We start from the raw sequence: 14,398 nt of genomic DNA, 5'->3' as shown, positions 1-14,398 counted from the left end.
GTGCTCTAATTATGATGAGCGATTGGTTATTCGCTTTTGAGTTTGTATTTAATGAAAGGAGTGATTGCGCACAAGGGGGGATCGATATCCAACCGAACCCAAACATCTCTAATTCGAGTTTAACTTAAATTCGACAAATCAAACTTAAGTGCAAGTTGAATTCAATTCAAATAAAAAATTATTTGGTTTGGTTTAACTCGAATTCAAATCAAGTTCATAGCTCATAGCCTGAATCATACGACAATACATTAATTTATGTACACTTGATGATAATGGCTAAATTTTTCAAGGCACTGGTCAAGAAAAGATCCTAATTCAGTTCACGACAATGAATATAAAGAAACAAACTATTTCAATCGCTTAGCGAAGCCGAGCATAAATTTATTTAAAGTCAAATGAATTCATTTATAAAAACAGCAAAAATGTTTTCCTTCCTGAATGCCTAAAAAGATAGGAAACACTACTAACAATAGATTTAAAAGTCAATACAGTTAAGCCCCAGATACCTAGGTCACTTCAACATCATCTACATTCCTCTGGGCAACAATCAAGCTCTTTACATGGATCTTAACTGTTAGGGAACTTTGCAAACCAAGGATAGGGATCCAAACCTGATAAAATTAGATGCCAGATAATTTCTCTCCATTGATCATCAGAGATTGAAATGGCACTCTCTTGATTTCTACAAAGGTTGAGTAGTCTGTGTTCATCGGCTGTTTCCATGGTTCTCCATCCATTTGCATATATGCATCTTTCCACTCCCCTCCCCTAATTTCTAATCTAATGGCCGCAGCCTGAAAGATATCCAGAATATTTATCAGGATATAAGCATCAACTTTTTATGTGATAAAGTGAAAGTTTCAATAGAAAAGAAATTCGGAATGCCAAGCACAAAGCATCTTTTAATTTCTATTTTCAGCTAGTCCTTTCTTTTTATATATGTAATATGAAACAGGAATATATACAAAATATGTGAGAAATTGACAATTTGCCATGATAGTGAACATGAATCAAGGATCAGGAGCAGAAAGATCCTGGAAATCTAAAATCAACAAAGATACTCAACCGACACTTCAGAGCTTTACTCTTCTGCAATAAATTAGTAAAGCACATGCAAAAATAAAGATTTAGAAGACCTTTAATTAGCAGGAAGTCAACTGCCTTTGCAGATAAGAACAAGACTAAAACAGCTTGACTTGATACCATTTCTTCAGATAAAAAAAATTAATGGATTGAACTTTGTTCATTTCACATGGCAAACAGATTCCAGAACTCTCTGTCTATCCATGTCAACACAGTAAGGATAAAAAAGAAGGCTTTAATAGCTCGTGCTCTCAAAGAGAGAAAAAAATCTGCACAAATTGTTTTGGCTTTTTCTGCCTTTTCTTTTGATAAAACTAATTCATTCTATGTAACAATTAATAAGCCATTAGAGCAGCTATACATTTAATGTAACTGAGCTTTTGATTTTTCAGACATTCTGATGCCACCCATAAATCAACAAGTAATTATGATTTAGAGATATACTGAGGGAACAATGTTGGTCCAACCATAGAAATTGTTGCAGGTCATCTTAAGGTAAAACCCAACCATGTCCAACAATACTCCATTGCAGACCTATCTAATAAATAGACATCGACCCTTGCATCTGACATGTAAAAGCATGAACTAATAGCACAAACAAAATTATTTCATTTCAACTGAATTACCTGGGCAATGTGTTTGGCAGAAATGAGCTCAACCATAACAAATGATGCATGCCATCCTTGCTTCAAGCCAAAAATTTCTAGGAGACCATCATCAGCGTGTGCCTCAACAAATCCTCTCTGAAATTAAATAAAATTACCATAATAAGGCTATGGAATAACACAGTTTCTCAAATAAAATAAATGCATCGGGCATGCAGAAAGTTTTATCGGGTAGTTAGTTTAAGTAAAATAATTTTCACCTTTTCCAGATACTCTGGACTTAAATTACCCCATGGGTTCCTTCCACTTGCATAGTTGTGAAGATTTAAAGCAACTATTGCCCTCACACTACAAGCAACAAATATAGCATCAACAAAAACTAAAACTAAAAGCACAGAATATATGTTTCCAGACTGCTACTTGTTTGATATCACACTAAATTCAGCAATATAGCTATTAAGCTAAAGACTGAAAATAAAAAGATGCAAGTCAAAGGATAATAGTGAGAAAGCATTCATTTTTAGTGAACCATCAAAAACCAAATCTTCACTCAGATATTTTAACCGTACCTTGTAGGAACTGGAATATGCTCCCATTCTGAGCAATTGACCTTCTTGACATGCAACCTTAGGATGTTCTTCAGTCCCCTGCAGGATTTTTCAATAATTATTAGAATATAGAAGACTATTGCATCAGTAAAAACATTTGCATCAAATGTGGTAGCAGCTGATAAGGCAGATAAATATCTCTCAACAGGATTACTGTTGAACATGATAGTTGACATTTCAGATAAATTAAATCTCATAGAAAGCATGCACTAGCTCAAAAAATTAACTAGTAAACAGAGTATAGACAGCCAAGTCTGCACATGTTAGCCCACATGCAACTCAACAATAATGCAACTTCAACATATTAGGAGCAGAAAAACCAGTTGAGGCTACTATGCCTTTACTGACTCACATCATGAATAATTTCTTCTCAATTAAGGAAAGGATTTAAATTAAAGTACTCTGATAAAAGTGAAGGTTTGTTTGGCAAGTCGACACCAACAAGCTAAAAACTATCATGAAGACAACCGCCTAAGTCAAGATATCTAACCTTAAACTTGGATCACTTATGCAAGGTGTGAGAAACCAACCCTGAGTGCAAGTATAGCCAGAGTAGATTAGCTGCATAACAGGACCATAAACTGCATTAGTAGCACTCAAAACTATCAAAAGCCAGTAATGTATTGCTTTGGCTTTTGCAGAAGTATTGTGCAGAGGAGCTACAGTAAGAGTGCAGAGTAGTTGAAAATAATATTGAATTCTCATATTTTCACATGGCATTAAACCAGCTAAAAAGGAAACAGATCTCAACATCCTAGCACATGCATGGGTGTTTACATTTGCAAAACTCAGATCATTTTTCACTTGACATTAGCAAATTAGCAAATTTGCACACAAAGAACAAAATTGTTAAGTTACTGTATCTGTTGAGTCCAATTATTTTGTTACGATTAGAATAATAATTAAATATAATATTATTGATTATTAAAATAACGTTAGGATTACAATTAAAAATAATTGGTATATTAATTAATATTGATTGGATAATAATTGATATTGATTTTTGAATATTAGGATAGGATTTTAAATAAAGAAAATATTGTATAAGGTTTCGTATAGCCATTGGCTGATTGGAAAGTTTCATCAAATTAGCAGTGAGATCCGGAAAAGAAAAGAATGGACAGTAAAGTTGATGTGGAGATGTTGGAACTTATGGAATTCAAGTTGGATAATCTTGCCAATGGATTTAAGGCAATCTTAGGGTATTAGAGGAATGAGAGTTGCTTCTACAACCACCATCGTTGTTGTAAACAAGGAGGTGATTGAGTTGGAAGCCAACTAGATCAAAGTTCAACCACCATTGTCATTGTCTGAAGAGAGAAGTCATAAAAAGGGTGGTGATTGAGGAGGAAGATGACGAGATTGAGACTAGATCTAAAATTTTTGGTATATTCTCGACAGTGGAGGATGTCGGATTTGGTGAGAAAAGGATTGCAAAATTGAGGTCTGGAGCATATGGGACTATGCTTAAGGAAAACAAAGACACAGTGGCGTTTTCGATGATGGCTGATACCATGAGGGTGACTTTTCCAACCACTGGTAACAACTAGTCAAATGGCAAAATAGTGGAATTTTTCAAATTGGGTAAGAAGAGATGCAAACATGACAAAAATATATAGGTCACAAAATAGTGTAAAAAAAAAAAATCAAGTACTTTCTAATTTTCCATGAGGACAAGATGGCTTTCAAAAGGACAGATAATGTTAGGATTAGGATAATTATTCAGTAGAATATTATTGATCATCAGGATAATATTGATTAGGATAACAATTGATATTTAAATTTTTAAGACTAGGATAGGGTTTTAGGAGATGACAAGATATGGTATTAGGAGGAGTTAACACCACCTCTTAACGACATTGATTGTGTAGGTTTCTATTAGATTTGTAGAACATGAAGGAGAACCTCCAGCAATCTAATAAGGAGCGTGCTACAAGACTGTTTTTCTACTTCTAAATTTAGAAGTATCTAATTTTATTGACATATGTACACATCCAAAAATTTTCAGTTATGTTTATCATAATCAGTCCCCACCATCCTATATTAACAAAATCTTTTGAGATGTCTAATTATATAGACTACTCTAGGTCTCTGACAACTAATTCCAAAATTACAGAAAGCAGAAACAAATAATTGGCTAAGGAACTCTAGACTGATAATTAGCATTCATAATGCACTTCCAAGGTAATTCAAGAACTTTATAAACCATAAATGAATGTTCAAACAGACCTTGTTAGTAATTGGGCCTTGTGCAAGGTAAGGTTTTTCATTACGTAAATGGTGGAAGCCATAAGCAACTTGAGCATCCATTCCTGTAAAACCAATCAATAAAGTAATGACAGTAAAAAGAACCAAGTTTTTATAAACAGAAACAAGCAAAGGACAGTTACTCAAAACATTTTGAATCTAAACCAACATCTTTCCTCTAAAATTTTCTAGTATATTGCAGGGGAGACCTACATCCCATACAAACTGCCTACCTAAGGCAGTTCCCTGGCTTTTAGGTCCTGACAAAAGGTTGAACCCGTTCAGACTAAGCAAAAGCTGCATTAGCCAACACTAGAAGAATGGGCTTATGTCAACAGGTTATCTTTAGTTCAATTGGTGCATAGATATTTAACAAAAGAAAAGCAAGTCTAAAGGGAAATTCAACAACTGAGCATTTCTTAAGTAAACAGATCAATTTCTCCAAGTTCTATTTTGTTGATAACATGAAGTTCATATGCCAAAATTAGCACCGAATGGACTCCTATGACAGATTGGTTTGGTGCACGATATCCTATTTCAGAAAACCCTCTTCAGAAGTTTCACAATCAAAGACCAGAAGCCATATTTATCTACAAAATAAAAATTAAAAATCCAATATTATTGATCAATGTGGCACACCTAAACTAAAATAATTATAAAACACTCCTTCATAGCTAACAACTTTCTCCGGCAAATCCCCCTCGATCTGCAAACCCTGCACACACCAAAAAGTTATATGATCAAGAACACAAATATTTGTATCATAGGTTCACTGCATCAAAACTCTAAGATAATACACCACAGAACAGACTTGGAATAACAGTTGGATGGGAAGCATCAAACTATAACCCAGGTATCTCCCATTAAATTTTGTTTGTGTTTTGCATCCATGGCTTCCCAAAACTATTTTCACATGTCCGCTTGCACTCTCTCAATGCAAATCTTGTAAACCCCTCCCCCCTTCTCCGCCTTCTTTCTCTTCACAAAACCACTAGTTTTTCTCAGAAGCAAGAGACAACTGCCTCAAACTTTTTGCAAGTAGGCCATGTTTTATCAAAAAAGAAACATTTTGCTAGAGTTTAACACAAAATATTATTGAAGACACAGCAGCATGGTAAAATGTGATTTATTTCATTAAGTACAGTACACAGAATGAGACCTTAGTAAAGAAACATCAGACACCTGAAGAGGTTAATTGAAATATACTTGTAGCAAGAGTTTCAAATTGATTCATACTGAAAATTTCCTATCTCCATTACCATACTGGAGCAAGATTAATATCAACTATGCTTTCTGAGAGGTAACAATACACCAATAAGTTATTCCATGATGTGACAAAATCATGTAGATGTTTTTCTATATTCCAATGATCTCAGGTCAATAGCCTCCCACTCCATATATTTTATAAAGCCCAAGAAAATAATTGCAATTCTAACAAACAATGAAAGAATTTAAGGTTATACATACAAAGGGACAGTAATACTCATCAAAAGGAAATTATGGTGAATCAGTACCCCATTAGTGTCATAAAATTCATAGGAGAACATAAGAGCATAAAATAAATTATAGATATAAGGAAGAATTTATTCAGAGCAGACCAACAAATTCATAAACTACCAACAGATGTAGCAGATAATCAACACATAGCCCAAGTTCTAAATGAATGAGAACTATAGAAGTAATAATTTATTTATTGTCAACAAAAAATACACTTCATTATCAAAAAACAGAGATGGAAAGGCAGCTGATAAATACATTGACTTAATACTAGCAATATCGTCTACCTCATCGAGAGCACACTCATCTGCTGGTTTCAGAGAATGGGGTGGATCCACAACTACTCCCACCGGCATTTGTATTACAACATGCCAACTGCATCATCAAAATCACAAATATTGAAATTACACTGGCAAGCCTCAACCAACAGTGATGGTAGACCATACAAAAAATGAGCATCAGTTATCTATAAACATATACACGATACACCCACTAAACAAAACAGACAGTAAAATGATCAGTCAGAAACCACAAACATAATTGCACTTCAGGAAATAATGACAAACTTATAAAGAGGTAGGGGTTCTATCTGGATGGCAAACTGACACATAATAAGTGCACACTTCAGAATATAGATGGTAAACTGACAAATAATAAGAGAAAGCACAGACCTATCTAGACGGCAAATTGGACCTGAAGTGGCTCTTAGGAGAGTTCTTTTAACAGCTGATTTCCAGTTAAAAGGAAAAGAACCACCCTGAAAAGATCATTCAGAACTACAACTTAAGAAAACAAAAGAAAAAACTATCAACTAGAAAGATCAAAAAAATCTTACCCAACCAAAACTCCTAGCCAGGTCATTTCCCGTGCCAAGTGGAATGATTGCTACAGGAGGAACAGGCTCCCGACCTAGTTTGTTAAGTTCACCAAGACTCCCTAGAACCCAACCAACTGTACCATCACCTCCGGCAACCTGCAGTATTATCCCTGAGTTAATATTTTCATGCTTATATCTTTAGGAGCATTGAAAACCAACAATTTGTCCAAATATGATGCATGATATCCCCATTATGATCATTAATATTAATATAGAAGAAAAGCAATAAAGTTAACCTTGCACAAAATATAAATGTAAGGTTTCCAAGGGCATAGAAGAATTTACATACCACAACTCTTATCTTTTGACGAGTCTCTTTGGCACATGAATCCCCAAGATCAGCTAACTTCTCCAAACAGCCTAATCCATACCGTACAAATTCGTGAGGCTTCACTTCTGATAGGTCAAAAACCTGCATTACAGATTATTTTCAACTCAATTGACCAACTTTCTTAGAAGCACAAGGTCAAGAAACTTAAATTAAGTAATAGAGAAAACATAGAGGAAATTTAACCAAAACAAAGTCCAGAAAAATATTTCTAAGCATCAAACCTTCAATTTAAAGAAAAATACAATTTAATTTGCACAGTTTCAATTTTCTTTCTTATGAAATTGTTTACAAAGAAAGGTGTCATCATAAGAAATCAAATTTAAATGTGGAAATTACATTATATTTTTTTCTCTCAGATGACATATCTAACAGATATCATTCAGGTATTCAAGTTTTTTCTATTTTTGTTTTACCAAGGGACAGGAAAAATTTAAAAAAAAAAGTGCATAGAAGATACATTGGTAGTTCCATCCATAACACCAACACCAACACCAACGTCCAAAATTTCTGAAGAATGCCATAGACCAAAACCTTTTCTCTTTTTATAACCCAGAAATACCTCTAAATAAATTAGTAAAATTTGAAAAGTGGTTGCAAATTGCAAACTCTACGGCATATGTTTTGACTTTCAGTATGCCCGTCAGTTATCAGTTCAAGGCAAACAAAAAAGATCAAGCGAGTTCGTCACTGTAACATACTCCCGCTCTCAAAATTCACTAATTACCAAAGCAGCGGAAAACCGGCCGGGTAAAAAAAAATAAAAAACTTTGCGGCTTTGCTACTTCCAAAACGCTTCAAAATAAAAACCGTCAGATCATCGAAATTCAAAATCAAAGTACACCGATTTCTACATAAACACGCCAAAACACTAAATTAAATAAAAATTAAAATAACCAATAAAAAATTCACAGTATCCATTAATTCTGGCCCGTTATCTGTGATAAAACTTTAAAATTAAAATTAGATAAATACCTTCGCCGTATATCCCGACAATTGGACGCTATTGGCCCGTTAACTTTATCGTGCCAGATGTATTACAAATACTAACTTAGAGGTTCACAGAAACCGTTAATCATGGTAACGTTACCGCAACTTCATACCATCCCGGTAACAGTACCGGAACGTCATATTCAGTCACCGGAACATTTCCATCCCCAGCAAAAACACAACAGGAAATGAGTACATTAAACAACAACAACGGTAAGCTTACCTGTTCTTCGGCCATCAACTGCTGTAACCTTTCCTTCAACTCCGGGCCGTGCCGGCCGCCGCTTCTCGAATTAACGAACACGACAACCGGCAACTCGGGCTCGACGACGTCGTGTCTGTCGACGATTACTAGCGCCTCCGTCACGGCTTCGTCGACATTTTTCCGTTTAACGGCGTTACGCATGGCGTGTCGGAGGTACTCTGGTATGGAGAGGCGACGCCTGAGTTCTTCCTTGTCTATTCGCATCCCGGACAAGGCGCAGCTCCGGAAAGAGTCGATCACCGACGATCTCGCCGCGATACGCGTCGTGGACGACGGCGAGTCCATCGGAAAAGAGAAGGTATGGAACAGTCAAAGAGAAGTCAGACTCAAGACCCAAGAGGAGCGAATGAACCAATGGAAAAATCGAAACGAAGCAATTTGAATAATAATATCTCAACTTGAGACTGGAATCACGTAATTTAAAATATATATATATATTGCAAATTGTGAAAAAGGTCGAAGGGGTTTAAATGCAAGATTTTGAAAGTTGGTGGGAGTTAACCGTTTTGTGTGAAATTAATAAATAATTAACAAAAACAAAATTAGTTATTAAATACCTGAATTACTCATTTGCCAGCTTGGCTTGTCCAGAATATTATATTTATTTATTTTTTAGATTTTTTTTATTTGGTTTCTGTTGAGATTTTACTTGGGCAATAATTATTTTTAGATTTTTTTTCTTTCCGGTGAGATTTGATTTTGGAAATCTTTTTATTAGATTTGATAACATAACTGGATAACTTGAACCTAGAGATAAAGTAAATGGATGATGTTGTACGCATGGAAAGTGTCATTTTAGATGTATTCTGATGTATATCTATGGGTTATGAAAATTGTCTGATAATCAAATTAAATTAATTTTTTAATTAAAAATATTATTTTAAAAATTGATTTGGATATTGATTAAAAAATATATAATTATTAGTTTTTTTTATTCAGTTATTATTTGTCTATTTTTTCTAATGAAATTTTATTTAAGAAATAGTTTTAATAGATTTTATAACATAAATGAATAATTTAAATTAGAGATAAAGTAAATAGGTGATGTAATAAGAATGAGTCTGCATGCTCACGTTGTTTTGTTTTTTAAGTTATCTGTGATTTTACTTAGATATACCCCTCATAATACAAAAGAGTCATTTTGGATGTATTGTGTCATAGGCTAAATTTTCCTTATCAGCTAGTGCAGCATCCTTGATGGGTTGTCTTGAGGATTAGCCTTAGATATTGCATCCACGAATCCAATGACTATGCACACTCGCTCTTAAATGCCCCATCACTTGTAACTACCAAAAGCCTTGTCATGGCTCTCAACCTGAGCCCATGACAAACTCCCCTACTCAAAATGGAGCATGCCCTCATGTTTTGCTCAACTCGTAAAATACCCCCAATCCTCCACTGGCTCATTGAATGATCATGCGATGAGTGTCCCCCATATTGGCTAAAGGGATGCCCGACCTCTTATCAAGCGTGACATACTCCAACATGCCACTTTCCACATGACACCCTGGAAGACCCTCGTCTTCCACCTGGTGCACCCCCTCACTATAGCATGATATATTCTTGGCATTTGCTTCTTAACTTTAGGATTTCCGCATGCCCCGTGCAGAATGATCAGTCTGTCAGCGCCTGCAATTTACTTAGAGGGATCTCTTTTTATTACTGCAACATTGGCGATGGTTTGGCTCTGATACCAAATGTCATAGGCTAAATTTTCTCGACCTGCCTATGTTGCTTCCCCGATGGGTCGTCTCGAGGATCAACCTTGCATACATCTACATTTTGGCTTAAGGTCGCTAGTTTTGTCTTGCCTTGAACTCATCAGGAGAATGACTCCAACTCTCGATTAGTTTATGCAGGATTGGCCTAGTCCCCTTTTTAATGCACTACCACAGCAACATTGTGCACGCCCTGTGGCTGGAGCACCCTTAACTATAGATATTGTATTCACGAACTCAATGACCATGAACACTTGCTCTTAAACGCCTCATTACTTGTAGCTGGCCAAACCCTTGTCACGGCTTCCAACCTAAGCCTGTGACAATTGTTATGTAATGAAATTAAGTATACTTAGTTTTGAGTATCCAATAAAGATTATGTAATTATAAATTAAGGATAAAACAACATATCAATTGTTTTACAATTATTATGACAAATCAAAATCATTTGATAGGAAATATGAATCATATACTAGCAAACTAAAATTTTATTTGGTTAAACATTACTTTAATGTTTATTTAATCTATTATTAACGTGACCAATTCAGGCTGGTTGAAGCCCTAGCCACCCTTGACTACGGTAATAAAGTCTATTGAAATTTGAAAGTTTGGAATTTTAAGAAATAGTGGTTATAGACATAAATTTTTTTTAAAAAAAAAAAGACACTTTTTTCAAGTAAATTTGGATACAACTTTATAGACATAATTAAAAAAAAAAAAAAACACTCTTTTCAAGTAAATTTGGATACAACTTTAAGTTTGTGGATTAATATATTTGAACTTTTAAAAATTTAATAAAATTATGTATATTAATAATGAGTATTAATTTATATATTAATAATTATTTGTCTAATTTAAAATTAGAAATAAAACAACACAATTATCACAAATTAGTACTTATTGTTGACATATAAAGTATTTTTCTTAAAAATAATTATTCAAGTGATAATAAATACAATATTTGCATAAAATTAGAAATTAATTTGAATAAATTCCCAATATATAAATAAGGGACATTAAAAAAATACCACTTTTTAGACCTATTTATACATTTTTACCACACCTTTTTTCCATTAAGCAATTCTACTACTTTGTTAGTTAAATGCCTAAACTATCCATATCTTTATCTTTATAAACACAAGCAACCGACGTTATTTTCAATACTGAAAAAACAAAATATATTTTTAGAGATTTTGTAGATAATTCATCCTAATTAAGGTTAGTGTTGATTTATACCCATTTCTTTTGTATTTGTTGGTGTAATAGTTGCAAACCAAAGATTGTATACTAAAATAGTTGATTTACTATAAAATTTAGTAAGTAATGTAGTTAGATAATTTGTAAAAATGGTAACATTTATTTCATATTTTGTTTATTAAATGTTGTTATATGTGTATGTTAAAAGAGTTAAAGTACTGATTGGTAGGACAAATAGGATGTATTGCATGCTAGAAAGAACAGAAATAATGATAGGGTCTAGGCTAGAGGCGAGATCGCCTACTCCTTTTTCAAAAGAAACTTTGAATGTTTGCTTGACAATACAGGTAGGTAAAAATGTAAAAGGTCAGATTTATTGTTTGTTTCAGAGGGAATTAGATTACAAGTGATGATAATATAGTGAAATATATTGTTGGAAATGAGAGATCGATCTGTATTGACATAAATGTTAATTTCAAAGGATTTTTAGGCAAAATATGCAACCGTCTAAGATTTGTTCAAAGTCGGGCAATGTCTACATATTTATTACCGGTGATGCATCAATGGGTCCTATTAAGATGATGATAATGATCTTAAGTATGTGATATTGGAAGCAAGAAGTTTACGAGGATCAATAAAACTTTATGTTACCTAGACTGCCTAGACTGCTATTGAAGAAAGACAGAATCAATTAGATGAAAAGGTCTATATGGCAGAAAGAGAGGATCATCACTTATATGATTAGATAGAACCACAAATTTTCTAGGAGTATGGTATAAATCACGGTGATAGAGATAATAATGACAATGTGGATAAGGACTATAATCTTGAGGATAATGACGATGATGATGACAATTTCCCAAGATTATATGATGATGATGGCATAAATTACGAACCAAGCGAAGATATTGTGAGAAATCAAATCAATGAAAAGGTTAAGTCTAGTATAGGACGACATGGATTCATAGATATAGGAGCATATAAAAGTCAATTCATAATCCTAATCTGTTCTAGTGAGTTTTTGAGCCAGTAATAGATGTTGACAATGCTGGTATTAGTAATCAGGAAACACAAAGAGACAACAGTTTAAAAGTAATGGGCTTTTATGATTTGAAAGTTGAATTAATGATACGTTTTAGAGATAGACTTCCAATGGAAAGTTGTTTACTTTGATATGAAATGTTATCAAATTAGTTTTGTAGATCATCAATGTAAATAGCAGGCATGAGCCACAAGAGAGGAGGATAAAGACTACTGGGTGTTATGTCACATGGATGATGCACACAATTGTCCAAAGGATCAAATATTGCCATATTATAAATAGACAGGTGTTAGACCATTGAGAACTATCCTTAAATCAATGTTTGTGATAAATCATATCTACCAACCAAAGGAAATTATCTCCGATATGACAGATAGGTACAAGATCGACATTTTATACACACAAGCGTGGCATGTGAAAACGTACACTATAAATACATTACGAGGATCTCCTGAGGAGTCTTTCATGCTCTTACTTTAGTATTGTCATAATTTGTAGCTAAAAAACCCAGAACTTCTACATATATTGATGTTTATACGAAAAATAAGTTCCAATTTTTCTTTATGGCTTTAGGTTGTTCGATAAAGGGATTCCAATAATATTATCATCCTATTATTTGTATTGAAGGTTCACATTTGAAAAAAAAGTACCTTAGGTCTCTTTTTATTGTCGTTGCAAAAGACGACAATAACCAAATCTATCCACTTGCATTCGATATTAGTCACTAAGAGGAAATGGATACATGAACCCCATTTTTGAGGTACCTACAAATATGCATAAGAGATATTCCAGACTTGGCCATTATTTCATATAGGCATCATTCAATAATTGCATCAATGGCAACTATATTCATACATTCACATCATGGTTTCTGTAACTACCATATAAAAGGCAACATGCATTCACAATTCAAAAACACCAAATATATTGAAAGATAATTTTGGAGAGCTACAAAGGTGTATCGCCTCAAGGACTTTGAATTTGCCATGACTAAGATAAACCTGGTGAATCTCACTATAACTTTGTATTTGAGCAATATTGGTTATAAAAATGGGCCCGTGTCCATTTTGGAGAATAGAGGTATAACATCATGACAATCAATATTGTTGAGTTCTTCAATGCTTTGACAAGAATTACATGAGCTTTGTCTATCACCATTTTGGTGGAGTTTATTAGGAACATAATACAATATTGGTTTTACAATGGCGAAACTTAGTAAGTATAAGAACAAAATTTTGTTGAATTTTATTTAGTCATTATTACATTAGGTTTGGTTATTTATATTTAATATATGATTGATCTTACCCATTGACACCGTGGGTGGAGGATAAGGTTGTTGGATATGTGCATAAATATGCAAATATGGTAGTCAAACTGATTAACATTTATAGCTACAAAGTTCATGATGCATGACGACAGGTGTTCCTAGTTAATATTCTTTATCAGACATGTGAAATACGAGAAATTTCAACTTTCACAGATTTTGTGTATGCATATTGCAGCTGTTGCTTAATTTTACAACCTATTAAACTACTTTAGATGGGCAAACGTATATTATTCCATGGATTACTTATAGGTGTTGTACTACGAAGATGTCAGTCTTGTTGGTGATCAATCAACATGAACACCTTCTAAGAGGCCACCTATTTATCTGTCACAAATGCACGAAACCGGTCTAGTCATCCATCAAGCCACATAAAGAGACCATCACAAGGAGAGGAAGTCCAACCACAAAACTGTAACCAATGTCATCGATCAATCCATGCTTGAATAAATTGTCTGAGTCCAGCTCTAATTCCTATTATGGGGTTATCCTACGTACCAGGTTGTGGTAGAGGACAAAGTCATTATACCGATAGGGTATCCAATCTAATGAATTAGAATATCATGGTTAATTTTCTTTTGACATGGTTGATTTCCTATAATTTTTTGTTTCATTTT

The 14,398-nt window shown here is 33.9% G+C and overlaps 1 protein-coding gene across 1 annotated transcript; it reads right to left on the bottom strand.

The window, feature by feature from the left end:
* Positions 1 to 348: 348 nt before the first annotated feature.
* LOC123195270 (diacylglycerol kinase 7-like) lies at positions 349 to 8,915 on the bottom strand. The gene is made up of 12 exons (XM_044608923.1): positions 8,459 to 8,915; positions 7,207 to 7,329; positions 6,876 to 7,013; positions 6,712 to 6,797; positions 6,328 to 6,415; positions 5,183 to 5,258; positions 4,526 to 4,608; positions 2,787 to 2,857; positions 2,258 to 2,335; positions 1,949 to 2,036; positions 1,710 to 1,826; positions 349 to 794 (listed from the first exon to the last, which is right to left on the bottom strand). The coding sequence occupies exons 1-12, from the start codon at positions 8,783 to 8,785 to the stop codon at positions 621 to 623; spliced, it is 1,449 nt and encodes a 482-aa protein (XP_044464858.1). The 5' UTR covers positions 8,786 to 8,915; the 3' UTR covers positions 349 to 620.
* Between the last annotated feature and the right edge of the window lie 5,483 nt (positions 8,916 to 14,398).

This window comes from Mangifera indica, chromosome 13 (genome assembly GCF_011075055.1).
Source record: "Mangifera indica cultivar Alphonso chromosome 13, CATAS_Mindica_2.1, whole genome shotgun sequence".
In the NCBI taxonomy this organism is placed as follows: domain Eukaryota; kingdom Viridiplantae; phylum Streptophyta; class Magnoliopsida; order Sapindales; family Anacardiaceae; genus Mangifera; species Mangifera indica.
This window is presented reverse-complemented; position numbering and strand designations above follow the sequence as displayed.

What these genes read in the sequence shown, in the direction of transcription:
- LOC123195270 (XM_044608923.1), bottom strand. Translation starts at nt 8,785, where the DNA reads ATGGACTCGCCGTCGTCCACGACGCGTATCGCGGCGAGATCGTCGGTG. An exon ending in AAGGCCCAATTACTAACAAG is followed by an intron (nt 2,858 to 4,525) that starts GTCTGTTTGAAC and finishes CCTGTTATGCAG; the next exon opens with CTAATCTACTCTGGCTATAC. An exon ending in CTGCCAAACACATTGCCCAG is followed by an intron (nt 795 to 1,709) that starts GTAATTCAGTTG and finishes GATATCTTTCAG; the next exon opens with GCTGCGGCCATTAGATTAGA.